This window comes from Phyllosticta citriasiana (genome assembly GCF_038021145.1).
Source record: "Phyllosticta citriasiana strain CBS 120426 chromosome Unknown IWZ02scaffold_12, whole genome shotgun sequence".
Lineage (NCBI taxonomy): Eukaryota > Fungi > Ascomycota > Dothideomycetes > Botryosphaeriales > Phyllostictaceae > Phyllosticta > Phyllosticta citriasiana.
The window spans coordinates 14,760-41,258 of record NW_027117289.1 but is presented as its reverse complement, the minus strand read 5'-3'; the positions used below and the strand labels follow the sequence as shown (position 1 = coordinate 41,258).

Below are 26,499 nucleotides of genomic sequence, written 5' to 3'. Positions count from 1 at the left end.
ACGGTACAGTACGCTCCCTAACTGATGCAGGCAAGGCAAGGCAAGGCAAAGCAAGGCACACCAAAAAGCTCGGCAAAGAGGCAAAGTAGCAAGGCTCGGTGCCAAAAGTCGTGACACACACAACAGATATTAGGTGAGTAGTGGCGCGCAGACTGGGAGCGTTCATTCGCGCGAACATTTGATTTTTTAGGAGTATCCAAGTCTACTACTCCAGAGTGCTTAGAGGCACTTGAGCGTCTATAAAGGATGAAAGGAAATAGGGAGCATTCAGGGCCCAGTTCGCGGAAACCTATCCTCGTGTGTGCCACGACTTTTGGCACCGAGCCTTAGTAGGTAAAGTAGGCAAAGCAAGTAGGTAGGTAGGTAAAGTATGTAAGTAAGGTAGTAAGATGAACCAGTCTTTCCTCCCGCAGTGCTCCGTGCTCCCGTGCTCCAGTCTTCCGTCCATCCAGTCCGTCCATTTCGTTTCCTCGGTGCAGCAGTAGCGAGCGAGCAAGCAAGCAAACAAGCAAGACGACCGCCACGCCAATTCAAACCGTTCCGCGACGCTCCGCTCTCCCTCCTTCCCTTTTTTGGACAATGATTGAGGATGGGAGATACCCAGGTTGGTCGTGAAGCCCAGCCCGTCCGCCGCTCCGCTCGTGTTATGTCTGCCTGCTTGCCTGCCTGTCTGTCTTGCCAAACTGAGCTGTGCCATCAGATATCCCCGCGGCTGCTGCGTCGTCCTGTCTGTCCATCTTCATCTATTGCTTTCATTCTGTTCAATCTTTCCTGCCTAGTTGAATCCGTTCAACTGTGTCCCCCGCCTGCGCCTCCTCCTCAGGTCCCCCTTGTCCTTCTTCTTCTTCTTCTTCTTCTTCACGCGGCGATAGCGAATAAGTCTTCGTTGATCATGACGGAGGACGCACGTACGCACGTTTGAACGCAAGGAGATGCGGTCCCGGCGCTTTACGGAGAACCGAAAGCCGCGCTGGCGAGGCAAATGGGGACTCTGCGGCGCCCAGCCACGGGCGACTGACTGATGAGCGTATTCCTGCGTCGGGGCAAACTGCGAATGGCGGTACTTTGGCTGACAGAGATGATGGTGTGTGGGGATGGCATATTTTGCTGCTGCTGCTTGCTTTCTTGCTTTGGTCTTTTTTTTTTTATTTTTTTTTTTTGGTGTTTGCCAAGATGTTGTAGGACAGGATTGATGATATGGCTTGAGGTTGTTCGGTTGTTAGAAGAAAGAAAGAAGAGGTAAGCCCGACTCGAGTCAAGGTCCGCAGCCCCTGATAGGCCCAACCGTCCGTCCGCCCGTCGATTCAAACGCAATAGACGAATTTGAGAGTTCTGACTGACCTCTTTCCTAGAAAGAGAAATAAGTCGTAATCCGTACAAATGCCTGTTCTCACTGATGATGCCTCGTCTCTTCACTGCCAGTGGTTTTGGTTGTTCATGAAGCCTTCTTCCAGTGTTCGGTCCTCCAGCGTCCTGATAAAGTCTCGGTTGCCGCCGCGGTGACGACTCGTGCCGGCCCTGCTGTCGCGCCTCCGCGCGCTGCCCGAGTTGGAGTCAGGCGCACCGTCGGGGGGAGGTGGGTAATACGCAGGACTTGGCTGCAGCCTGACTGGAGCGTTGGGGTCAAGATGGCTCATGACGCGCTGGAGGGCTGGTGGAATGCCGCTCTGCTGCTGATCCATGGTCGATGCTCGCTGTCGTCCTGCCCTCGTCGTTGCCTGAGCATAGAGATTTGGCTGTGGGTTGTACCGCGGCGTCTGTTGTTGAACCAACCCCATTTGCTGATTGTAGTTGGGCTGTGCGGGGTATGGGGGCGGCGCGCCTTGATGGCTCGGGCTGTACATGTTGTTGTACATGGAAGGACTTTGAGCGTGCGCATTCTGTGCGAATTGGTTCATTTGCATGTTGGCGTACGCTGCACTCTGAGCCTGAGCTTGTGCGGCCTGCTGCTGCATGCGTTGCTTGCTCAAAGCCTCGGCGCGTTGTTGTTCCACGACACCGGGGGCTGGTGACCTGTTGGAGCCCGCCCTCATCGTCATCGGTGGAACAAAGGGGCCGGAAAACTTTTGTTGCGTGATGAACGGGTGCATCTTGGCCTGATTAGGTGTCCACCTTTCGAGCGGGTTGAGATTCAGAAGGCCCTGGGCAAAGTCGATGAAGGCATTGCGATTGGCCATTTCTGCAACTGTTAGACAAGTTTTGCTTAATGAACGCCAAACTCACCTCGTTCAATCTCTGCCGGCTTCATGTTCTTCCGCGGCATGGGATAATTTTTGATAATCTCCGGTAGAGACGTCGCGGAAAAGTACTTTTTGCTCGGCTGCTCCTTGGTTCCATGCTCGCGCGAGTACTGCTCCATGCTCTTCAATCTCCACGTTCTGCGGCCAAACTCATCCGTCACTTTCTCGAAGAATTCGCCCGATTGCTTGCCCATCTCGAGCATCCAAGGGGGAGGAAGCCCAAGCATTTCGGTGATGCGTGCAACCTGGTTGTACTCTGATGATCCCGGGAAAAGTGGTAGTCCAAGGAAAAGTTCAACCACAATGCAGCCCAACGACCACATGTCAATGGCCGCAGAATACCTGTGGCGCCGTTAGTTGCCTCCCTTGATCGGAGAGGATCGGATCGGCTTACGGAAGTCCAAGCAACACCTCAGGCGATCTGTAAAATCGCGACTGAATGTACGTGTAGACGGTCTGGCGCTCATCGCAAGCGGAACCAAAGTCAATGATCTTGATGATTGGGCTCTCGAGACTGACAGACAAAATTAGTGATTGGTGGGGCTATGCGCTAGTCATGCAGCTTACTTCTTTAGCAAAATGTTTTCTGGTTTAAGATCGCAGTGGATCAATTTTGCCTTTCCGAGCAAAGCCAGGCCGTTCAAAAGCTGCTGCGCAAATACGCGGACGAGGGTCGTACTCAACCCGCGGAATTGGTTCTGCTTGATCAGCTCGTACAAATTGACACTTAGCAGCTCGAACACGAGACACAAATGCTGCCGGTGGATGAAGGTGTCCTTAAGCCGCAGCAGGTGATGGTCATCGTTCTTGTCCATTTGCTTGTTCAACTGCGCCAATCAGCAGTGGATTTTTTTTTTTTTTTTTTATCACATTGTCTCAAGCACGCACCAAATCCAGAACCGAAACTTCCATCATGCTTTGATTGAAGTATGCGGTGCGGTTCTTGATAACCTTGACTGCAACCACTTCTTGCGTGCGCAGATTCTGGCACTTGACGACCTGTCCGAAAGTGCCCTGTCCGAGGACGTCGAGGATGAGGTAGCGGTTCCTAAATAATGTCAAACGGAGGGCCTTTGGCAGGACTCTGCGAAACAAGGCGTCATACTTGTGCCCGGCTTCCTCTGAGCCCAAAATGTCATTGACGTAGAGGATGTAGTCGCTCTCCTCATTGTCATATCCATCATTCTTGACTCCCTTGCTCGGCTTTGTGAGCACCCTCCGCGGGTTCCTTGACGATTCGTACTTGAAGTTGGGATTGCATATCCGATATGTCGCGGGCAGGTGCGTGGTCAGTGCTTGTAATGGCTGGGCGAAGTCAGCACAGTCCAACCTGTTCCTCTTGCTCACGACCGCCACTTACGCTGATGAAACCTCCTTCGGGATTTGCTCGTCTAAAGGGCGGTTGCTCGTTTATGCGCGGCTGAAGGTCAGCAGTGTTGACGCATTTCGTAAACGTGGGCACGGCCCCTCGTGAGGTTTGTGGAGACAACGGTGCTTGTGTCGTGTTTCGAGGCGACCTTGCTTCCCGACCGTACAAGGCATTCAGCTGCGCGGTGGCAGACTGAGGATAAAAGTGTTCGGGGGTCATGGTGGACTGAATCGGAGGCAGCTGGGGAGGATGCGCTCGCGAAGCTGTGTCGGGTTAGCGGTTGCAACATATGGGGAGTCCACGACGGCCGTACCAGGAGGAGAGTAGTAGCTCTGAGGCGGGGACATGTACGGATTCGAGCGCGTAGGAGATTGACGGCTGGACGAGGGGGAAAAGCTCGTGTAGGCGGCGGCATTGTTCTGGGTGGAGCTTGGGCCGTAAGGCGATGACGGAGACAGGTTCATGGGCGAGTAGCGTCGCGCCGCAGATGACGCCTCTTGATCCTGAACATAGGCCGTCGAGTTGCGTTTCTGAGCGGTGGCTCTGACGTACTTTGGTCGGTACGGATCTGCATCCTCCATTGGCACGTCACCGTCGCCGTCGCCATTGTTGTAGCTCGAGGTCCGGGTGACCTGAGGCGGCGACGAGATGGCCATGGACGCGGCTCGCGAGGATATCGAGGGGGTCGTGTACGAATCTTGTTTGGCGGCGACTGTCGAGTCTTGCCTGGGCGCGGCGAGGGCGGTCGGGTCCCGCTGAGGTTGTTGCGGAGACGCCAGATTGGGGGCAGCAGCGTAGTAACGCGACTGGCGAGCTGGCGGCGCGCTTTCGACGTACGAGCCCCATTGCGAATCCATGGCTCGGGTAGCGGAGGCTGGGGAGAAGGGGAGAGAGAGTTGGGAGGGCGTCGAGGTAGGTTGTTCAGGCGGGCATGAGGTGTCGGGCGTGTTGGCAGCGCAGAGTCGCGACAGAGGGTGGCCAAGAAGAGCAAGAGATGTCGTAGGATGAGCGAGATTGTGGATTTGAGCGTGGGCCGGGAGGCCAGACACGTGGATGGAGCGGATGCGTCAGGACGAGTCTGGGGTTGAGGAAGCGCGCCCGGCAGCAGCGAGCGACGGTGGGAGGGAGGGAGGGAGGGAGGGAGAGAGAGAGAGAGAGATGGGCGGTGATAGGCGGGCGGGAGCTGGCTGGCCGTGGCACCAGACTGGACGAGACTGGACTGGACTGGACGGCAACACCAAAAGGCCAGAAGCGCGACGAAGCGACAAACGGCGGACGGCAAGTCCGACGGATCAAGGGCGAAGCGATGCGGTGGTTAGGACGAGAGTGGAGAAAGGGAAGGAGAGAAGGAGTGGAGGGGGGAGGAGGAGTAGTAGCAAGGCAGGCAGACAAGTAGGTAGGTAGGTACGGTAGTTAGCTGGAGAGTCAGAGGTAAAGTTGAGGTCGTCGGGTCAGAGTGCTCCAACTTGGTTCAGGTTCAGGTTCAGGCTCAGGCTCAGGCTGGATGGACCTCGTCGGGTTGGGCGTCAGGATACCGCAAATAGTCCAAACCCGGACTTCAAAAGAATTCTCCAGACCAGTTCCAGCTCTCCAATCCGGTTTGTCAAACCTTTGCTGGTCGTCAACGTCCACCTAGTGGGTGATTGGAGCTGCTGCCCACGTCATCGCCTACACAAAAGCGTCCGATTGCGTCCTTGGTTCTGTTCGCTCCAGTCTTCCTTTTCATTCATCCATCCATCCATCCATCCAATGCCAACACCAATTACCCGACTCACCCATCCATCCATCCATCCATCCTTCCTTCCATCCTTCTTGCCTGCCACCACGGCCCGTGGCCAAAAAACGTGGCACACACCCTCTTGCGCCTGCCGCTGAATGCTCCCTGCTATTTTACTCCCCGTGCAGATATGTAGTCTCCAGGTCAAGCCAGCTAAGACACTTCTTGTTGAAACGTCTGAATCCGTCCTATTTGCTGCTCTATTTTGGCGCCGACTCTTGGACCCCACCTACATACCTACTCGGTCATGCCTGGCCCTGTCTGCTGCATTCGACGGCCAACCTCCAGTTTCGACCATCATGGCCGACCAGCCTGCCTGCCACGACTACCACACCCAATACCGACCCTCTGCTCCCCTTCATTCTCGATCCTTTAATTCTTATGGCTCCGTTTCTTCGAGACAAGACGATGCCTGTGATCAACAGCGCCCCGAGGCCACGACATGTCGGCAATGGCGCAGACTGCGGAGAGGTCGTGGCCGCGTGCGTCATCCCAGCCGGTGCCCTTCACCCGAGCGCGGCCTCAGCCTCATTTCATCAGCCCCAGCCATCCCCATCACCCCCCCCCCTCCTCCTCCGCACCATCATCATCTCTCCAGCCATGGACCAGCGTTTCCATTCCGCCGAACCCGTCACGCTGTTGAAACATGGCCACCCCTCCAAAAGAAAATCCTCTTCCTGTCCAAGAAAGAAAAAAAAAAAATCAACATGGCAGAAATAGACCCGCACGCGCGTCCTGATACGAGGCTCCCTGCAGCCCGTTTAATGAACTCGCCAGTCGAGAAGCGCCCATGGTTTTGCATTTCTTGTCCTGCTTTCTCGACATTGGGGCCAAATCTCCGCTTGCTGCCGCTGCTGCATACAATGCTGCCCTGCTGTTAGCATCTGGGCCAAACTGGTGGTCAGTCATTTAAGCTGCCTTTTTGCCTACAACTCTGCTCCATCAAAGTTGCCTCTCTCGGTAAGCGTTTGCCGTCATTTCTCGAGTCAAAAATGGCCTCGAACTATCGCTTTTTCTTTCTCATCTCTTGACAAAGACAACGGACGGGACTTGCGTGTCGGCGTTTACCTTTGGTCCAGTCACAGCATCGACTTGATCTTTAGCAACAAGCTGTGCAGCAGGTGGGTAAACAGGTCAAGACAGCAGCAGCAGCATCTTCGTCAGCGCCGCCGCCGCCGCCGCCACCACAATTCCACCATGCCCCGTTTCTCCCTGCCCGTCTAGCCGTGCCTGCTGCTGTCGTGGCTGCGGAAACGGCGCCGCACCACCTGCAGCATCACACATGCATGCGACGCGCCCAGCAGTTTGCCAAGCAGTTTGCCCAGCAGTTTGCCCAGCAGTGGTGGTCCAGGCTACATGAATGATCCCTGGACCAATGGGCGCACCGCGTTCAGTCACCGCCACAACCATGTTGGCGTCGTGTTGAACCGCTGCGCTTGCTGTAGAAAGCAACGTGTTGGAATGGACCGTGTAAACAGTCGTACGGACTGGCGAAAGTGAGATGAGCACTGTTGTTTGAAGCGTAATCTTGTAGCTTGCAGAGCGAGTGACACTGAGCAAACAAAACGAGCCGTGGCCGTAACTACCTGCCCGTATCTATGTACTGCACGTCCACGCCTTCGAAACATGCGACAGCCAGCGCCACATCCTCCGTCTGCGAATGTCCTTCTGCCGGGACCTGCCTTGTTGCACTCCGCCACCTGCTTTTCCACCACCACTTGGATGCTTGACTGCCGGCAGACAAGTCGAACGGCTGAACTATGGCGATTGTCAGAGCAGATAGTCACAGAGGGTCGGACAGCAACACATATCATAGCCATACTTGCGAACCGATTAGCCTATGCAAGTCCCACGCACTGCAAAACGTATGCCCATCTGCAGAACAAATCGCTCAATTCATCCATCCATCCATCCATCCATCCACCGGGGGGTATCACCCATTTCGCTTCCGCTAAACTGCCCATGTCTACCACAGTAGCTACAAGAACCCATCGCCTCGGTTTTCTCTCATGCCTTCGTCTCATCAACCGCATCACGATCAAGGCAGTATCAAGACAAGATTGCCCACTCTATCATGACCAACCTCCCCCTCACGTTCCGTACGCCACCATTTTCCATTAACCGCGTCCTACTGTCTTTTGCTTTACAACGCCGCCTGGTCTGCCTGTACAGTTTTTCTCCGAATGCGTCTTATGAGTCCATCTGCCCCGTGGCTCTCCCTCAGATAGCACATCATGAACCGCTGCCTGCCGCAATAAAGCCACTTGCCTTCCTCACTCGCAACATACGCGCGATTGTACTCACTGCGCACTGTCCTCTTCTGCTGCCCACCACTGGCCGGGAAGCAATTGGTGTCATGCGCGACGGCTGACTGGTTGAGCCTCTGCACGAAGCCAGCCAGCCAGCCAACCAGCATCTGAAAGGGCTCTGTGCTAGGACATGGACGTGCATCTGAAAGTCGATCTTTTCGCGGTACGTCGGCCTTACAGATGGGAAGACTCGTGGCGTTGGCCGTGTTGCGTCTTTCCAAGAGCACTGACTATCGTCCCTGAATGCCGCTTCTCGCACATTTGACTTCCCGTTATTTGTTTTGGTGCTCCGTTTTACGGGCATGTCGTCACGCCCAAGTAGTGTCTTGAGCTTGCTCGTGGGACCTCTTCTCTATGTTGCTTTGCGCGCAATCGACGACGCACAGGAATGCGAGGCGCCAGGGGAGGCATGTGCAGCGAACATCATTGGGCTTTGAGTGGTAGAGAATTCCGATCTATGATCTTGCTGACAGGGGCTGCACGTTGATGAGCGCGGAGGCGGTGAGGTTGGTCGGGTAGTTCGGGAGTGGGCAAGATAGGGACGAAGGCAGCGTCAGATTTCGTGCCTGGCTAGACCAGCTAGGCCTTCAAGCGCGCGCCCTGGAGGTCTTCTTCGGCATCCTTGACAAGGAAACTGGGGCCCGTTGTTAGTCGAAGACATTCACGCGCAAGTCAGGGGGGAAGAGGGAAACGAACCTATACCACCAAACTGTCGGGATGATCGTACCCGCATGCCACAGCGCGTGCGCATCCACCATGCCGCCCCACGGCGGAAAGTCGAGGAGCTCCAAACTCATGGCGCTGATGATCCAAGCAACAATCAGACCAGGCCAGGCAGCCCAGCCGCGCTTCAACGCGCGGTACCGCCGGACACTGAACCAACTCCACAGCAAGTTTTGCACGACGCCCGCGGCGACGTTGGCCGCCATATTGTACGTGTAGTCCCAGCGGACGAGCAAGAGGAAGCTAATGTGCGCGATGTAGAGGGCGATGCAGCCCAGGGTCCACAGGCGCAGTAGCGATGGCTTCCACGGCGGCGCCTGCGCGTCGAGCCGGAAGATGCGGACGGGCGTGTAAAACAGACCGTACATGACGCTGGCGCCAGCGCCGAGGTAGTCCATCGTCTCTGTGACAGGCAGGTCGCGCGTGTGGAACAGCATGCTCCAGATCCAGGCGTGCATGCCTGCCAGCGCGAAGCCAATGTAGTATTTGCGCAGCGGATAGGATGGAGGGATGCTCGAGCGGATCAGCGACAGCCCATGCAAGTGTGCAAGGTAGTTGAGAAGCGAGAAGAGGACCGAGAAAGGCTCTTGCATCCCCAGGAATCGGTGGAAGGGCCATTTGCCGTGGAATTGGAGAATTGGTTCGCGGTACGGCGGATCCCGCGCGAGGCGTTGGTGTGTGGTAATGTGTTGGCAGGTATAATCGCATTCGGAGGGACACGTCCAAAGCGTGAGGCGGCGGTGGATAGCTGAACCTGTCGGTCTCCGCATTGTAGAAAGGAGTAGGATGCTGGACTTACGAATATGGGTCTTGTCTGGCCCATCACAATTGGCCTCGATACAGACCTGCCATCCAATGTTCAGCATTGTGTCCCCCTTTTCTTCCGCTCCAGCTCCGCCCTCGCGCTCATTCACCGCGTATACGTACCTTGACACAGTTCTTGAAATCCGGCAATCGGTCACCAACAGATGCTTGAGCAGTCCCTATGCATAGCGCCAGTGCCAGCACAAGCATCAAGAGGAGCGAACCTTTGCCGGCGCCTCTCCATATCCATCTCCGCTTCCTCCCGTGCGTCCCGTCTCCTGTTGATGTCGCCGCAGCTCTTTCTCCGCCCATTCTGATGCTCTTGCTGTTGCGGTTCGCTTCCTCCACCACCGCCGCCACTGCGCCTTGTCCCATTCGCTATACAGGCAGAGTCGAAGCGTAGGCGGTGTCTAGTCGTCCCGTCTATCTTCTTGTCGTCCGCCGGTCAATGGCCGCGTCTGGAATGTCAATTGCAAGGGTCGGGCGCGGTCAAGGGATCTCGCTACGTGGTCCGGGGAGGCGATTCCGTAAGAATGACGAGGCTGGCACGTAAGAGAACACGCAGAAGGACTGAAGACGGGTCTGAGTACATGTAGGTAGGTTTGTAGATGTGGCAGCCAAGGCATGGTGTCTTGGCGGAAGCTCGGCACGATACGGCACCGTTTGGGAGTGGGTCGGTCCGGGAACGGGAGGGGAGGCCCGCCGAGCGTTGGTGATCGCCCTGTCGCCGCGGAGACCGTGTTCGAGATGGTATTGATGTGAGGGCTGTTTGGTTGAGGGGACACGGACAAATGACTCCAACATCGACTGTTCGAGATCGATTCAATTCGTTGATTCGTGGCTACGTAGTTCCCTGATCTTCCTCCACAATAATCAATCCGCCAGCGGGATCAAACCAAGCAGTTGGCCCAATAGCTTACACGCCGGACACCAATGCTAGCGACTTAAGTGCTGCTGCTGCAAAGTACTGGTACTCTGCATAAAGGTATCCCAAATTTCAGCCCAAAAGTACATACCCAAATGTAGCCGCCCAACCTCCCAAGAAATGTGAAACCCCCCGGCCTGCCAACAGGATACAGAATGAAGATAACTGCGCGGAAAGTGGTCGTATCCGCGTGCAATGAGATGATGACGAAACGGTAAGCTTGAATCCTCGCCCAAAAACTCCACGGCTCCGCTTAAAAATGATTGTTTGGAAAAATAAGCAATCGGAAAGGGGCAGGCATTCATCTCTGCCTGGGACTCCCGCTCATGCCACCAATGCCCAAGCCAATCCCCGACTCGGCCATGCGTCCTCTCTTTGCCGGGGATGGACCGTCATGGTGGTCTTCGACACCAGAGATGCTGCGTTTCTCCTTTTCAAAAGAAGGCCTGCCAACTCCAGGCTTCTTGACATGGCCAAACAGCTTGGTCTGCATCGGGCCACTGGTTGATCGTTGCGGCTGGCCATGACTTTGACTGGCATGGGGCGATGCGCTGCTCGTAAAATGCTGTGGCGTGCGGCGTAGCATACTGCTAGCCATTTGGCTGGCTTGCGACTCGATGATTTCCGTGTCCTTGTCTGACTCGTTGACAACGTTGTCTTCAACGCTCGAGGCAGTAATGGTTGAGTCTGTGCTCTCCCGGCGCCGAGGAGCAGAAACGGGTGCGGTCGACGTCGTTTGGGGAGGGTGATTGATGGCATGAAATGTGGGTGGTGTGCGCGGAACTGCTACTGTGGGTTGGGAACCAGTTGGCGCTGATGTCCGGTTTGGGGTAGCGGGCAAGGAGGAGAGTGATTGCGAACCTCGAGTGTGACCCATGCGGCCTTTGGACTTGTTTGGAGTAGTGGGCGCTGTCGTCGTCTTGCCGCTGAGCATTTGGTCTGCTAGGAGCAACGCTTCAAAGGCCTGTCTCTCCCGACCTGGATCCCCCACTGCGTGTGCGCGGTTGCGACTCCGGGGCGTCGTGGGATAGCGCGGTGTCCCCGTGGCAGAGACTGGAGAGTTACCCTCATAGACATCTCCCAACATGCCATTGAGATGGTCCCTGTTCTTCCTAATGCGCCCACGCAGACGCTCGTTCTGCTCGAGAAGGCTTGCAATTTCTCCCTCGCGCTTTTCGGTCACACGCTTCGACTGATCCAGCATTCCGCGCAGCTCCTCATTTTCGCTCTGGGCCACTTGGAGGTGGCGGGTCATTTCAGTCAGCACCGCAAAGTTGGCTTGGGCGACAGCGGGATCCTGAGAAGCGGAAGGAGAAGCACAAGTAGTTGTGGTCGTGTTACGACGGCGCTCATCCGACTGTTGGAGGACTTCGACTTCCCTCTGTGCCATTGCGAGCTCCACGGCCATGCGATTTTGTGCTTCGGCGCTGTCGATGCTAAGCATGTTGTACTGCAGCTTATGGTGCGCGGCCGAGGTGCGCGCCTCGCGGAGCGCAATCAAGAGCTCGGCAACCATGTCCCTAAGCTCTTCGGCGGTAGCGCCATTGATCTGTTCGACTGTGAAGGACAAGGCGGGTCCGGACAACTGGGTGCTGGTGCGCGAGGTCGGAGGAGGCGATGACAGCACGGGCGTGGGTGGAGTGGGAGTGCGGACCGATGTCCGCATGGCAGGGACAACGGGCGCGACTTGAGACGATGGTGGTGGTGTAATGGACGAAGCGGGGGGGACTGGCGACGAGAACTTGTCGCGCTCCGTCTTTTGGGAAGCGCCGTGGGTCGAGAGGGTGTCCTGCGACTCGGAGAGCGAGTGGGCGGTCGGGTTGAGGCGCTCTTCCTGGGCCATGGCGAGCAGCTCCTGAGCGGCCGAGGTCCTGCTGTCCATGGTGTTGATGGAGACGATGACGGAAGGGGACCTGTGACGGGGCGCATCCAACGGCGGGAGGCGGGGGGCTAAGGGCGATGGCGAGGCGCGGTGCGCCAAGATGGGATGGATGGTGTTGGTCGGGCAACAAGCGTGCAGCAGCGGAGAGCGCGTGGACGGCGACGCCCGATCGACGTAACCGAAACAGCGGATGTGGAGACAGAGAGGAGCGACGTGTTTGGAGGAGATGCAGGCGATGCAAAAGAAGAAATGTGGATTGTGGGAAGAGTTGGGAGAGCTGAGGGCGGTGTGGGTGCTGGACGTGGTGGCTGGTGGCTGGTCTCTGGTTTCTACGGCAATGCTCCCCTCCCGCCTTGCACCCTTGCCCTTGTCCTCTACAAACGTGATTTGGCGACTTAGTTGTCCTTACAGCGCGTCGGTGGTCTCTGTTACCCAGGCCATCCCAAATCCGTCTCTGACCGCGCGCAATGGATCCCTCTCCCTCCTCCAAGCTCCCCAGACCCTCGGCCATCCCGCGTGCTTCCACAACCACGTCCTCCAAGCTCCCGCTGCCATCCTCCATACCCAAACGATCGCAAACTCCCCAGCCGCCACCGCCGTCGACCCGCCGCGCCGTATCAAAGGGCCCTACCTCGTCTCTGCCAGGCCGCGCTGTCTCCACGACTCGACAAAGTCTCGGTCCTGCTTCCAGGCCTGCCGCAGCAAACGATGACGCCGTCTTTAAGAAACCAGCTCCGCGCCCAATGTCGCGCCAGGCGCGGTCGCGGATCCAACGACCCGCCGTCGCTGCCATATCTACACGCTTGGAGCAGCAGGAGGATGACCAGCTCGGCGACTTGAATGGCTTCCGTGTCTCTTCAAGGCTGAGCCACCGAGACTCTCCGGCTGGAGACTGGGAAGATGAGGAGCTGCCTGTTCGTGAGTGCGCATCGACCCCTTGTTGAGCTGCCGGACCTGACACATTTCCAGCCCAGTTCGATTCAAGGAAGAGAGACGTCTCGACGGCCTCGTTATCGGATCGCGCTGCCGAGACGATTCAGAACATTATGATGCAACATCCTACGTCGCCAACCGCACGGCAATCTAACTGGCTGGGTACGACGAGTCCACGCGGCATTCCGTCGAGACCCGCCTCCGCCATGAGCAGGCCAGCGCGCCCCGAATCAAGAAATTCTGTACTCCGAGGCGGAGCTCAGGCCAGACCAATCACCCCCAGCGGCATGTCGTATCTGTCCAGCAGCATGCGCGCATCCTATGGCGGTGCTTTGGGACCGTCAATGTCGACGAGTACTCCAACCAGGAGAAGCGCAAGCGCCGCACCTCGATCCCCTGCGAATTATGCTCCAGGTTCACAGGCGCAGAGCCCGGAGGATGGACCGCTCAAGAGCCCCATCAAGAGTCCTATCAAAAGTCCCACCAGAAGAGTCTCCAAAATGCCACTGAGCCCAGGTCAGAGCATGACAGGACGAATCCCCCGAACACGTCCTGCAGTAGACGTTAATCTTTCATCACCGACTGAGGAAAAGCCTCGGAGTGTGCCAGTCATGTCGCCTCCAAAGAAAGCCACACCCAGAGCCGCTCCTCGCACTACGCCCAAGTCTGTGCCGAAGAAGGAGTCGAGATCTCCAGAGTCGACCAAAAAGACGGCGAGCTCCTCTTCAGCGCTTCGAGAGCAAATAGCCAAGGCGAAGGCAGCCGCAAAAAAGCAGGCTACGCCTGCGAAACCTTTGGACCATGGCTCAAATTTTGATTCTTTCGAAGACCCCTTCAACCAGATGCCCAAGGGCGGAGATGCTGTTATCAAGAAGAGGGTCGCTGCTGCGAGGTCGGAAGGGCGGCTGAACCTTGCCAATATGGGCCTGAGCGAAATTCCAAGCCAAGTCATGGCCATGTACGAGTATGATCCTGATTCCAATGCAGCCTGGTCAGAGGCTGTCGACCTGGTTCGCTTCATTGCGGCGGGCAATGATATCGAGAGGCTGCCTGACGACTTGTTCCCTGACATTGATCCCACGGATGTTGCAGAGGACTTGGATGCTCCTGGACCTCAATTCGGAGGCGTGGAGACGCTGGATCTACATGGGAACCTTCTCAAAGAATTGCCTCTAGGTCTGAGAAGGCTGGAAAATTTATCAACTTTAAATTTGGTGAGTGCCCTCATGGAAGAGTCAGATCGATCTCCTGATCAAGGCAGTCACGCAATCGACTCGGCAACGATTGTATGCAAATCATTTCGCAAATTCCAAGCGTGCGAGAGCTGAGACTGTCGGAGAATGCCTTCCAAGGCGACTTTCCGGATTCCCTTGGGTCTCTGACCAATCTCGAATTTCTAGATCTCCAAGGAAACAAAGTACGGAGCCTCCCAGACTCTCTACGGGAGTTGGCCAGCCTCAAGACACTGCACATCTCCAACAATGCGTTTACCGACCTTCGCGTCAAGATACTTCAGGGGTTGCCTCTGGTCGACCTACAGGCATCAAAGAATGCCCTCAGTGGCACACTTTTCCCAGACACTGTGGTGTGCCTGCCGCGTCTGCAGACCCTCAACGTCTCTAGCAACGCACTAGACGCTCTCTGTGCGTCGGCGTTGTCCATGCCAGCTTTGCAATCTTTGAATCTGTCCGTCAATCGCATTACTGAGCTGCCGGACCTCTCAGAGTGGCCCAACCTCCTGACCTTGCTCGTAGAGGAGAACAAATTGTCGGCACTTCCACCTGGCTTTAGCACGCTGAAGAAGCTGCGACATGCCAACTTTGGTGGCAACAACATTAACAAGATTGACAATGAAGTTGGCCTAATGGAGAGCTTAGAGCGGCTAGACCTGGCAGCGAATCCACTACGGGAGCGCAAGTTTATCACATTGAGCACAAACGACTTGAAGCGGGACCTCAAAATGAGACTTGACCCGACATTGCATGAGGAGCATTCCCCAGTCGCCGACGCCAGTACAGAGGAGCCAACAACGAGCGTCATACCACCCAAGGACTCGTGGACGCCGAGCCCTGCAGGCACGCTCGACCTGTCATCCAAAAACCTGTCAGAAATATCCTCCGAGAAGCTATCTCCCATCGCTGGATCCGTCCGTTCCTTTACTCTCCACCACAATGCCTTTACCTCCTTGCCCTCTTCGTTTTCCCTCGTCGCCGGTGCCCTTCATACACTCGACCTCTCCTTCAACCGCCTCGCCAGCGCGACGCTCCTCTCGACTTCGCTCGACCTCCCCTACCTCAGTTCCCTCCGTCTCGCCTCCAACGGCCTCGACTCCATCGACACCCTCACAACGCACCTATCCGCCCCGCGCCTCGCCACCCTCGACATCACAGCCAACCGCCTAACAGGCGCGCTCCGTGTCTTACGCGATGCCTTTCCCGCACTGACGACGCTACTCGCGGCCGACAACGGCATCGACGCCGTCAGCGTGTGCGCGCTTGCCGGCCTCTCGAGCGTCGATCTCTCCAACAACGCCATTGCGCGCCTGCCGCCCGAGGTTGGCCTCCTCGGCGACCCAGACCTCGGCGGCGTCCTGCGCGCCATCGAGCTGCGCGGCAATCTCTTCCGCGTCCCGCCGTGGACCGTCTTACAGCGCGGCACGGCTGCCACGCTCGAATGGTGTCGCGGCCGCATTGCAGAAGACGGACCGCAGACCGTATATGAGGCTGTCGCGCGGGAGCGCGCGGAGATGGGAGGGGTGGATGATGCAGGAGGGGAAGGGGAAGATGGCGACGTCGATATCGAGGACTCGGCGCTGCTGGAGGAGATGGAGGAGGTGGGACCGGAGGGCCTGGGGCTGGGTACTTCGGCGGCAACAACGTCGTCGCATGTGCCAGCTGGCGCCTTGGGCTTTGACGACGACGAGACGTTTTGAGATGATGGCTTTTCTGACTGGTATTTTTGGGGCTTGCGGGATATACGGGATGATACGACACGCGACGCATGCTGGACGGACGGACGGAGGCATAAGATGGATGGTGAGGCTGGATCGGGACGCATGGATGCACGGTGGGACTGCAAATACATTGTTAAGGAACGGACTCGCCGGGAAACAAGCAGAAAGAGGCAGAGAACCGCGAAGCAAGCGCAAGCGCGAATTACCCACACCGGTTTCCTACCTTAATTACCCGACTACTTACCTACCCAGATATATCTGTGACGAGAATTGGCTATTTCTACTTCTCGCGTCAGGCAGTAGCAGCAGCAGCAGCAGCAGTAGTAGTAGGAGTAGTAACAGCTTACTTAACCACTCACTTAATCCATTCCCCACAAGACCTCACACTCATGATGCTGTAAGCAAGCGGCTTAGTGACAGAAACACCATAGCATATACATAAACACGACGCCAAATTCAGTGAGCAAACGGGCAGCATCCATACGCTCTGACAGGTCCTTCCCAGGGAGCATTCAAGCCCCTATCTTATTATGCTCGAGCACTTAAGAAGCACTTGTGCGTCTATGAGGAAGGGATCGTGTAGGACACTGTGCGTTCATAAGCTCTTACTTGTGGGAATTATGGCTTTTGTGCGCTACGACTTTGGCCTTCGAGCCTTGCTTGCTGTCGTAGGTGTATGATTTGTAACAGGCTTTATATGATTATGAGGAGATACCGTGGTAGATGAGTCTAGATAGGAAGGGGAGGGGGGGGGGGGGGGGGGGGGGGGGGGGGGGGTATGTAGGCTGAGGCAGATGTAAAAGAAGCATAGACGCGGGACGTTTTGCACGGCATAGGCAGTTGCAACTAACAGCGGCGAGATATCGAAATTAGGTTCGTTTTCGAGGTTTAAGCATTGTAAGATGAGGGGGAAAAGAAGAGAGCGGTTTTGCTACGACGTTTGTAGGCCTTATCTGTGACCTGTCCTGACCTGACCCGACCCGACCTGACGACGACTAGTGGAAGAGACGGAGAACTAAAAGAGCGCTTTTGTCGATTTGGAAGGAAAGAAAGCAAAGGAGGGTGAGGGTGTGAGTCAAAGGGAAAGAAACGGCGCCTTGGCGCTTCCATCCATCCAAAGAGACAAACAAGGTGGAGGGTAGACGTAGAGAGAGAGAGAGAGATAAGTCGTTCGTATGTACATTCTTTCCCAAGGAGGGAGAGAAAGCATCAAAGTGTGGAATTAGGAAATTAAGAAATACGAGACATTTTTTCTTACGCACGCAGGAAACACGGCGGCAGTCCGATGGACCGAGACTGGTTCGCTCGGAACGAACAGACAAGCTGCCGGCAGACGAGAAAAGATGTGACACATGATGTAAGATTGGTAGTGATATCCGCCATCAATCGATCCATCACTCAGTAAAAATATATACATAAAAGGTAGAAGAGTGGATCGTCAAGGAAAGTGAGAGATCGGCATAAACGAGTGAAGTAGTGGTGGGGGTATACGCGCTGTACAAACAGACATCATTACAAGGAAGTCGTCAAAGGGGGGTGTGTGTGTGTGTGTGTGTGTGTGTTTGTGTTTGTGTGGACGAGTGGTTAAGTAGTAAGTGCGGTGTGAGATTTTGGTTTGTGGTAAGGGGTGACAAGCAAGCCCAGCCGGAGAAAAGAGCGTGTGGTGGTGTGAGAGGTACCGTCCTGGTAGGACAACATAAGTATGGACAAAGAAGCTGACCGTTGAACAGCAGACGACAGAGAGCAAGCACGACAAGGCCAACCATCCGACCACCGCCTATCAGCGCGGCCAGCAGCTCGCCCGTCTGCGGGTCTGTCATCTGTGCAACGGTCCGGGTATCTGGGGATTACAAATGGGGGAGGCAAGTTGTTTTTTCGACAAGGTGTAGGCGCGTGTGGACAAGCCACGCACGCACACACGCAGGCCAGCCGGTCCAGCGGACGGACGAAGAGAAAGATGAGGAAAGATGTGGCAAAGAGAAAAAGGAAAGAATAAGCAGGGTGCAGTCGAGCTCGCTGACTGGACTGCTGCTGCAATCCAATCCGACGATATACGCAACCATCACAAGGATGGATGCGTCACCGCGCATCCGTCTCCTGAGGTCAAGTGTTTTGATGTTTCCGCCTGGCAGCGGCCCGGCATCCGCTCTCCGCCTCCGCCTCTACGCGAGATCCCTGTTGCGTTGCATCGTGTTTGCCATGGATCCGCGGTCTTCCGCTTCGTCGTCGTCCCGACATCTTCTTCCCTTGCGTGTGAAACATTACGAGTCTTGCTCGACGGAAGTCCACCAGACGTCGCATTCTTCGCCTGCACCAGGGCTGCGACCCGCGACGCACTTTGTTCGTTCCATGACGTCGACAGTGAGCACGCCGGGCTGCGCATGAGCTTCGGCCACGTGTCTGAGCATCAACTCCAAGCTGCCAAAGACGCTCGTCACTCGACCCTCGGCGCAGCAAAAAATGCAGCCAAAGTTGTGGCCGCCCTTGCGCAAGTACCGATCGTTCTGCTTGGGGGGGTCCTGCTCCGACCTGGAGGCGGCAGCCATGAGGGACGGCATCGACGGAGACCTACTGCGGCTACGGCTGCGGTGGGAAACGGAGGTACCGGCGGAGGCCGGCGGAGGGATGTAGAACGCGCGTAGGACGAGGTTTTGCTGGACGTGGGGGTTGACAGCTGCACTGGAATAGCCAGCAGACAGGCTCGATGCCGAGAGGGACGATCGACGGAAGAGACCGTTTGGCTTTACCTTGACGTGGGATTTGGCCAAAAATATCCACTTGTACCGGATGTTGACCAGCAAAGTACCGTCCGAGTTGGGGCCGTTAGGGATGCGACATTCGAACGTGTAGACGTTGGGGTCGGTACGGTACGGCTTGCTCTTGACCCAGGCAGGTCCCTCAAAGGCGCAGTGCTTACACTTCCAGACCATGGCAGAAGTGTACATGCCTAGGGGCTTGGCGTGTATGGCAAGGCCTTTCTTGAAGTCCTCGCGAAGACCCCAGGCACCCTTGCAAAAGTTGTAGTAGCTGTTCTGTTTGCACGGTCCATCTTGCATTCGAGGGCCGACAAAGGGCTTAGAGAAGAATGAGGACAACGGAGACGTAGGGAGTGGAGGAGTTGGTTCACTGCTGGCGTGACGGTGGCCACCGTAGTATGACCGAATGGAGCGTATGGAGCGAATGGTGCCTGGGCGCTTCACAGGATGAATAGCCGTGGGTGCCGCAGGTATTTCAGAGTACGGGGTACTATTCACAATGGAAGTGTAACTGTGGCGGGCCAGGTGCGGCGACTTGGCGCTATAAGGGGCAACGCTCTTAACTTCCTCGGACGTACGGCTGCCAGAAGGAGAGTGGTGCGATGATGCATAGGCCGTAGACGCGACAGTGGTGTTGTCTGGTTGGATGCTGTCCTCGGTCGAGTAGACACTGGCCGACGAGACGGAGGCAGAGTCGCTTGTCCAGGAATTTGGGCGAGCTTCTGCATCATGCTTCATGTTCAAACGTTGGGTGACGTCAATAAAGGCCCTGTCGAGCTCCTCGGTGGACTTGGTATCCCCCGGAGATGGCATGACCGAATCTTGACGCGAGTCTGGCTCGGACACGGGAGAAATTTCGGCTTCATCTTGGTCGCAAGACCCGAAGGCCTCCCTCTCCAGCGGATGGATAGGACGGAGAGCAACAGATCCGGCCGTCTTTTCGTCCAGTCCCATGTACTTGCTCCGTCGGCGCGGCGAATAGGCCGGAGGTGGCGGTGGCGGCGGGAGAGGATCCATCAGCGGTCTGCGTCGCGGCGGAACTTCAACCGGAGACTGCTGCGGTAGCGGACTGAGCATATCTTGGTTTTCGTCGGCCTTGTGCGAAGAAACCCAGGATTGGTTGTTGGACAGGTTGACGGCCGAACCCACTCGAGTCAGGCCACGCGGGGGCTTGACGGAGCTGCGGGCCGAGTTGCTCCTTCGTCGCGAAAAGACGCGAGACAGCCTGCTCGCTTTTGGGTCGTCTCCTTGGAGAACGGTGACTGTCGGAGGGACGTCCGCGCTGGAAAAGTAGCTCGAGGATCGCGAGCGCTGGAAAGGACTAGACAAGGTTGAGTTTTGGCTGCTGCTCATCAAAGACCGATCAGTGGAGTAGGGCGGGATGTTCGGGCTCGATGGATGCTCGTCGGCCAGTCGTTGGCGAAAGTCTGCCAGGGCCTCGAGAGCATCGCGACGGAGCATGACCGAAGCTTCGTGGAGCTTTGTAAAATCGAGGATTGCCGAGTCGTCGCGCGTCGCGATCTGCAAGCCTCGAATGACTTCTGGCTGCATGGAAACGGCAACGTGCAACAGGCGATCACGCGCAATGGCTGGACAGGAAAAATTAGCTCAAGGCTCTCTCCCACTCGGGGCGGCATCACCTCACCATCGCCAGTGCGAGCAGCCTTGCCAAACTCTTTGCACAAGGCGGCATAGTGCTCGTCGATTGCCTTTTCACCGCTGAGGAGGGAGTCGAGCAGAACCTTCTCCTTGAAGCCTTCCTCGCCTCTCCTCCGGCGGACACGGGACTTGCGCAGGGCATGAAGCAGACCGGCTCCGTTGTTGAAAGCGGAGACGACAGCAGACACGGCGACGGACACCTGGACGGACTCAATGAGCATCTTGACTGGCGAGTTGGAGACGGCAGGAGTGGGAGGAGAGCAAAGCAATATAAACATGGACTTACCTCGAGGCCCGGGGCAGTTGACTGGTCACTCTCGGCCATGGCGACTTGATTCGAGGCAGTGGAGACGATGAGGTGGAACGTCTAGAGAGCGGCGGTCATTTCTGGGGACGGAGAGGAGGGACGGGGTGGGATAAGAGGTGGTGGAGGCAGATGTTGTCGCTTTCAAGGACGATTCAGCGGGGCAAGAGGCCTGATCCCGGGGAGTGGGAGCATGGGCGCGACCATGGCGGGGACAGGGGTTCTCCTCTTCCAGAAGGACTCGAGTGAGTAACGAGCGGGGTCCAGGGTGACACCGAGCCCCGCTGTTGATGTATGTATGTATGTATGTATGTATGTATGTATGTATGTATGTATGTACTGTACTGTACATGGCAGACTGACATCAGACGGCACGGCTGCGTTGTTTCAGAGGGGACGGTTGCACGGCAAGGGATTCTGTTGGAGGAAGCGCACGTCACGTCAGCCGGGGGTTGCGCAGGTGATGGATGGCATCTGGAGTCGTGGTGTTGAGAGCCGAAACGGGCACAATCACAATCACATTCACAATCAATCAACCGCTGCCTCTCTCCTACCTACTCCTATACGTCCTGGTGTCGTTGATTCCTTTCGAGCCTCAGTGCCGTGACGTGACCACTGTCCCCCCGTGATATGGAACGGAAGTCTTTCAATTCCGCCGTGTCACGGAATCTTGGCCGTTGATCGCCGCTCACGATGGCGACTCAAAAGGCCAGCAGCCTCGGCCCGACTGCATGACAGCGTCGCGGAAGAAATCTGACGGTTGAAGATGCATGGTGACTTGAGCTATGCCGTAAAATCCACATGGTACTGACTGGCTCTCGACTGCTGTGCTGTGGGTAATGTCTATCTATGTACTGCACAACTGTCCATGTCAGAATCCGCTCACGATGGAGACACATCACGATCACAACCACAACCACCCAGCCAATTGCATTGCCACGGTCTTACTCTGCTTGCAAATTACCGCAAATCGACGCCGGATCAGCGCGCTCTTCTCTCCCTCAGAATGTCTTAGACGGTCGTCAAAAGTTTGTTCGGACCATCTCATCTCAAACTCAAACCGCAGAGCCGGGCCAAGCTTCACGACCTGACGGACCCCAGGAACCTCCCGCTCCTCTCAGGTCGGTCGCCCTTGAGGTCATGTTCCGGGGCATCCCCAGCCCGCTGTGACGTAGGGCACTTTGTTCCCCTCCCCTCCCCATCGTCTGACTCCCGGCAAACCCTCCTCCCCACATATTCTCTGGGCTACCACTCACTCGAGGACCGCAGTTCCGACGGTCCGCAAACGAATCCATCCATTGCACTGTGCGGTATGACCGAGAGTTATGAAACAATCTGCGACCTGCAGGCACAAGTTGCACCGCAACCGGCAACGCAACCGCGCCTTTCCATATTGGACTCGGCGACTGTGCTTGCGACAATGACAGCGTCGAAGTGCACTTAAGCTTGCGGCCCAGAGCGCCTGCACGCGATCTGGCGATCGCTAGGGCAACACCCGGCGAACGTCGGCCATGGTCCGCGTCGTGCTGTCGGTCGGTCTCTGAATCGTCGTCGCCCAAAAACCTACATCCATGACAGAGCTCGGCCGTTAAGGTTAAGCTGCCTGCCACGGTGCCTGCGTGCTCCCATGGCTAGAGCTTGGTGACGCAATGCGATGCCACGGTGAAGCGGGACCGTCGGTGGCATCACGATCATCGAGCATGGCGTTGGGCAGGAACAGCAGGAGTCCCAGATGTAGCTGTGGTTCGCGATCCTCGAGATGGGCGCGTGAAGAGGGGACTACGACGCGGAAGCCGAGGAGCGAGGAGCGAGGAGCGAGGTGAGGTCGACATGAGATCGTGAAGGTGAGGGGACGGCGAGGCTCTGCGTCGGCCTCGACCACTATCAATCCAGCAGCAGAGAGAGATACGGCACTCGAGAAGCAGCGCCAATTTCCGACTCTCATGTGCGCTGCTCATGTCGCATCTGTCGTCTAAGACTGCTGCCGCGCGATGGGCGCGTCTCGCTGTAAAACTGCGCATCGCGCGTCTGGTCACTACACGGCTACATGCAGAGAGGTACGCATCTCATCTCGTCTGCTGCACGGCACACGGGTGTCTGCTGCTCGTGGAACGACACTCTCTTCGAGGCCATTTGCCAGTATTGCAAAATCACGGAAATTACTTTGCAGCTTCGTGCTGCTCGAAATGGCCAAACGACCTACTCATTGCAGCTCTCATCTTCTACCTGTTTTTTATTCAGAAACGCCCATCCTCATGTCCACCAGAATATGCAGTACTCACCATCATCGTTGCTCTTCGCATCCCATCAATCTACGACTACCTTCCCCCGGCAAGCCAACCTACCAGCCCCCTTATTTTCTCCATCTCGACTCACAATCCAACCACATCTTCATTATATATAGCCTACGCGGTTTCATCGCGACTCGTCAGTCCAACAACATACCCTTCCATCCCCTTTTTCCGCTTTGCCTCTCACCCGCTTATTTTGGCACTTCGAAACGCCGCCATCCGCACCCCTTTTTTTGGTTCCTCGTTTCCCGTTACGCGCTATACTTAGCAGTTCCCAGCCACACACTGCTTGCTCACCCTCCGCAGCTTCAATTCTCTCGACAAGGACGCGGCAATCTACCTTGCTCTATCCGCAGCAGCCGTCCGAGCTTCTACGCAAAAGCCGTCTCAGCCTCAGCCTCAAGCTCATGCTCAGGGCTGTACATGTATGCAAGAGTCGCGGGCGCAGTCGCTTCAGCCGCTTCAAAGAAAGCTTCCATCATGAACGACTCGTTGGTAAATCCGTTTCGTTTCTCTCGACCGAAACCAAGTCTCGGCATTTGCATAATCGGTACCTCTTTGCACTTCTGTGTGTCTGTTTGCTTGTGCTAGGTGTTGCTTTCGGTATACGACGCTCCCAGGTACCCATTGGACCCCTCGCCGTTGAACTGCCCATCTGCCTGCCTGTCTGCCCTGCCCGCTTACCGTTTGCCCGCCTCTGACGCCTCCAACGGCGGCTCTGTGCTCGCTTGCTTTGCTTTGCCATGCCCTACCCACCTTGCCTAGATACCTGACGCCATCGTACCTGTCGCGCGTGCCTGTATCGTCTCAACCGAACCCACCCACCCGCTCGCTCGCTCGCTCGCCCGTACCTGTCCCGCCCGTACCTGCTTCTGTCTCCGATCTCTTGGTGACTGACTGACTGACCGACTGAGCCGGGTAAGCAGCAAAGAGAGGGAGTGGTGCCCAACGCCTCACCGCGCCTCCTTGCTCGTTCAAACAGGCGGACTCAGCGCGGGAGCATTCGTCGCCGCGGTCCCCCTGATTGCTTGGTTGTCTGCCAAGGTAGAACGAGTAAGCGTGTTTCTGAGTACTTGTTCGTGGGTGCCTGTCTGTACCTGTCTGGCTGTCTACACATCTGTCTGTCGGGAACAGGGAAGCGGGTGCGGGTGCGGGTTGTTGGGCGGCAGCATTACTGCTGCTACAGCACAACGGCGAATGACTGGTTGACTGCTGTACGGCGAAACGAGACGAGAGGGATTGAGACGTCGAGTAATTCGGCTGGTTAGTCGAGCGCTAGACTGGCTGTCTGCACGAGGGGCGGTATGACAAAAAGGTACTTGCGACATGGTCTTGGCTGTGGTGATCGATACCAAGCCGCCGCACCTTTGAACACGGCGTTTGTGTCCAATCATCATGCTCATAGCCATTACGAGAGGCAGCAACAAGCTGTAGAAGACGAGTACCAACCATGAACGTGGTGGCATAGATAGGCGAAGAAAAAGGCCACTCCGCTCTCTCCTACTCCCGTGGTTTCTTCCCATGCATGCCCTGGCATTCCCTTTCTGCTCGTCGTCGGTCGGTTTACACACCCGACGCTTGGGTCATCTCACTGCATTTAGGTTGCTTCTGCTTTTCCGAGTGCGACGACTACATCTACGGCAGCGAACTCAGATCAGCTAATGTCGCATCTACCTGCCTACCTACCTACCTACCTACCTACCTATGGCAGAAATCACGAGAGAAAAAAAAAAAAAAAAAAAAGTTTATGGGCTACACTGCGGGGTCAATGGGAAAAAGGGAAAGGAAGAGAGAGAGAGAGAGAGAACATGCGATAGCGGCCAGGCAGTGAGGAGTTCGCACATGTGTCGATGGTGTTGGCACATGAATGCTCAAGGGACAGAGTTCATACAGGCAGATAGACGATGATGGAGGTGTTCTCGGCAACGCGTTGACTGTTTCTATAGGGCGTTTCCCCGCTTACCTACTTACCGCAAACGTTGTTGACGTGCGTGCGGTTTTCACATGCGTCGTTTCTCATGACAGACATGGGTGAGGGGTGTTGAGTAATGCATAAGATGCGCGCAGCACGTGGAAACGCATCTTTTGGTGCAAGGGAGGAGGAGCGAGTTGCAGATCAGATCAGATCTCATCGGATCTGGCTTTTGTATGCCTGTCGCTTGACAGATGTCTAAGTGCCCAAAGTGCCTACTGAGTAACTAGCCAGCCCCACATGAGGGGAGCATGCCGCAATGCGCCTGAAGAGGAAGATGGAGAAGGAGTAGCGCCTTGAGAGAGTCCAGTCGCGCCAAATTCGCCATGTCGAATGCGCACTGTGGCGCCGAACCAAAACGCCTTGTAGCCATGCAATCCCAAGACCAGAGGAACCGCAGTGAGCGCCGTTTTTAATCCCAATCTCCGTCACCGCCGGGGTCGTCGCCGCCGTAGTCGTCGTCCTCGCCGTTCTCAAAGTACTGCTCGGCGTTGTAGTCATCGTTGTCTTCTTCGTCCTCCTCAAAGTCGACATCCTGCTCCTCCTCCACCTTGTCCTCGTCGTCATCTTTGTCCATGTCTTCGTCATCGTCGTGGCCGAAGTTACCGTCTTCTTCGAGCTGCTCAAGGCGCGACAGCTTTGTAGAGAGGGCGACTTGGAGCTTCTTGCGCTTCTTGCGGGCCTCTGCGTTTGCGCCGTCTTTCTTCATGGGGTCCAGGGTCGCCCAAAGCTCGGTGGGGAAGAAGCTCTCGACTACCAAAGTCAGTTGGAGTTCTTGTCTGACATTGAGCGCGGTGGCGACTCACCGTAGGGACGTGTATCCAGACGCGGAATCGTGCGCCTCTGCTTCTTGTACTTCTGCGTGTAGGTCGGCATGCTCTCAAAAGGGTTCGATTGAGCAGTCGTCTGGGTTCCGCGATTCTTGGTGACGCGCGACGTGTCGCCGAGGACGGTGTAGAGAGGACCCTCATGAATGCGCTCCCGAAGAGCGCGATAGCGGGCAACTGCAGCCTTCTCATTGCGACGAGGCGGGGGTGCCATAGGCGGCGCCCTGGGCTTGCAGGTCGTCAGCTTCGGGTCCTTGCTTTTGGGATAAGATTTCGAGGTGTCCATTGAGAATGCGCATCCTGTGTTGTGGATGCTAGACTGGGCGGAGAGGGACAGAGGATAAGGCGGGGAGGAGCCATGTGGCTAGCTCAGTAGCGGTCGAGATGTCGCATGACGCGGCGTGCAAGTGATAGGCACAACTGACAGCTTGAACTTACTGGGAACAGCTCTGACGGCTTGTGGTCAATCTTCAAATCGTGGTCGACCTCCCAGGGCACATCGACGCCCGCAATCTTGCCAGCGCCGCGGCCGGCGCCGCCTCCCGGGAAAAGACCCATCTTCGGGGGCATGATGGGCGAGATGAGTAGTGAACGTCGATGGCTATCGGTTGATGAGGCTCAAGGTCGGCGCAACAATGGGCAATGAGGCGAGGCGCAGGGACGCGGTACGCATTGTTGTGATGGAGAGACGAGCTGGAAAAAGTTGTGACAGAACGCGCAGCGCCAAAAGCCAGGGCTCGCGCACGGACGCCTTGGTGGGGGACGGGCATGCCCC

General features: G+C 56.5%; 11 protein-coding genes across 11 annotated transcripts; 5 read left to right on the top strand and 6 right to left on the bottom strand.

Annotated features, from left to right (window-relative positions):
• Positions 1 to 1,412: 1,412 nt before the first annotated feature.
• IWZ02DRAFT_492947 (kinase-like domain-containing protein) lies at positions 1,413 to 4,466 on the bottom strand (the record flags this gene model as incomplete). Its single annotated transcript, XM_066769890.1, has 7 exons — positions 1,413 to 2,179; positions 2,224 to 2,582; positions 2,635 to 2,754; positions 2,808 to 3,067; positions 3,129 to 3,545; positions 3,601 to 3,872; positions 3,923 to 4,466. The coding sequence occupies 7 exons, from the start codon at positions 4,464 to 4,466 to the stop codon at positions 1,413 to 1,415; spliced, it is 2,739 nt and encodes a 912-aa protein (XP_066619890.1).
• An 892-nt stretch (positions 4,467 to 5,358) lies between these two features.
• IWZ02DRAFT_458872 (uncharacterized protein) lies at positions 5,359 to 6,604 on the top strand. Its single transcript, XM_066768048.1, has one exon. It carries the CDS (start codon positions 5,485 to 5,487, stop codon positions 6,265 to 6,267), a length of 783 nt encoding a protein of 260 aa, XP_066619889.1. The 5' UTR covers positions 5,359 to 5,484; the 3' UTR covers positions 6,268 to 6,604.
• A 207-nt stretch (positions 6,605 to 6,811) lies between these two features.
• On the top strand, positions 6,812 to 7,562 carry IWZ02DRAFT_54855 (uncharacterized protein). Its single transcript, XM_066770875.1, has one exon. The coding sequence runs from the start codon at positions 7,013 to 7,015 to the stop codon at positions 7,505 to 7,507; it is 495 nt and encodes a 164-aa protein (XP_066619888.1). The 5' UTR covers positions 6,812 to 7,012; the 3' UTR covers positions 7,508 to 7,562.
• A 712-nt stretch (positions 7,563 to 8,274) lies between these two features.
• IWZ02DRAFT_382773 (Per1-like protein) lies at positions 8,275 to 9,432 on the bottom strand (the record flags this gene model as incomplete). The annotated part of the gene is made up of 4 exons (XM_066765240.1): positions 8,275 to 8,329; positions 8,392 to 9,172; positions 9,218 to 9,263; positions 9,346 to 9,432. 4 exons carry the CDS (start codon positions 9,430 to 9,432, stop codon positions 8,275 to 8,277), a joined length of 969 nt encoding a protein of 322 aa, XP_066619887.1.
• Positions 9,433 to 10,025: 593 nt separating this feature from the next.
• Positions 10,026 to 12,410, bottom strand: IWZ02DRAFT_458865 (uncharacterized protein). Its single transcript, XM_066768047.1, has one exon. It carries the CDS (start codon positions 12,027 to 12,029, stop codon positions 10,449 to 10,451), a length of 1,581 nt encoding a protein of 526 aa, XP_066619886.1. The 5' UTR covers positions 12,030 to 12,410; the 3' UTR covers positions 10,026 to 10,448.
• IWZ02DRAFT_458863 (uncharacterized protein) lies at positions 12,411 to 16,319 on the top strand. Its single transcript, XM_066768046.1, has 3 exons — positions 12,411 to 12,947; positions 12,999 to 14,176; positions 14,224 to 16,319. The coding sequence occupies exons 1-3, from the start codon at positions 12,497 to 12,499 to the stop codon at positions 15,892 to 15,894; spliced, it is 3,300 nt and encodes a 1,099-aa protein (XP_066619885.1). The 5' UTR covers positions 12,411 to 12,496; the 3' UTR covers positions 15,895 to 16,319.
• Positions 16,320 to 17,955: 1,636 nt separating this feature from the next.
• On the bottom strand, positions 17,956 to 20,793 carry IWZ02DRAFT_54723 (uncharacterized protein). The gene is made up of 2 exons (XM_066770872.1): positions 20,632 to 20,793; positions 17,956 to 20,108 (listed from the first exon to the last, which is right to left on the bottom strand). Exons 1-2 carry the CDS (start codon positions 20,653 to 20,655, stop codon positions 18,177 to 18,179), a joined length of 1,956 nt encoding a protein of 651 aa, XP_066619884.1. The 5' UTR covers positions 20,656 to 20,793; the 3' UTR covers positions 17,956 to 18,176.
• A 442-nt stretch (positions 20,794 to 21,235) lies between these two features.
• Positions 21,236 to 22,181, top strand: IWZ02DRAFT_54787 (uncharacterized protein). Its single transcript, XM_066770874.1, has 2 exons — positions 21,236 to 21,662; positions 21,736 to 22,181. Exons 1-2 carry the CDS (start codon positions 21,484 to 21,486, stop codon positions 22,076 to 22,078), a joined length of 522 nt encoding a protein of 173 aa, XP_066619883.1. The 5' UTR covers positions 21,236 to 21,483; the 3' UTR covers positions 22,079 to 22,181.
• IWZ02DRAFT_54752 (uncharacterized protein) lies at positions 22,176 to 23,744 on the top strand. The gene has a single exon (XM_066770873.1). The coding sequence runs from the start codon at positions 22,626 to 22,628 to the stop codon at positions 23,514 to 23,516; it is 891 nt and encodes a 296-aa protein (XP_066619882.1). The 5' UTR covers positions 22,176 to 22,625; the 3' UTR covers positions 23,517 to 23,744.
• Positions 23,745 to 24,538, bottom strand: IWZ02DRAFT_54719 (uncharacterized protein). Its single transcript, XM_066770871.1, has 2 exons — positions 24,023 to 24,538; positions 23,745 to 23,961 (listed from the first exon to the last, which is right to left on the bottom strand). The coding sequence occupies exon 1, from the start codon at positions 24,446 to 24,448 to the stop codon at positions 24,035 to 24,037; it is 414 nt and encodes a 137-aa protein (XP_066619881.1). The 5' UTR covers positions 24,449 to 24,538; the 3' UTR covers positions 23,745 to 23,961; positions 24,023 to 24,034.
• A 517-nt stretch (positions 24,539 to 25,055) lies between these two features.
• Positions 25,056 to 26,421, bottom strand: IWZ02DRAFT_458852 (DNA-directed RNA polymerase III, subunit Rpc31). Its single transcript, XM_066768045.1, has 3 exons — positions 26,163 to 26,421; positions 25,704 to 25,953; positions 25,056 to 25,650 (listed from the first exon to the last, which is right to left on the bottom strand). The coding sequence occupies exons 1-3, from the start codon at positions 26,292 to 26,294 to the stop codon at positions 25,310 to 25,312; spliced, it is 723 nt and encodes a 240-aa protein (XP_066619880.1). The 5' UTR covers positions 26,295 to 26,421; the 3' UTR covers positions 25,056 to 25,309.
• Between the last annotated feature and the right edge of the window lie 78 nt (positions 26,422 to 26,499).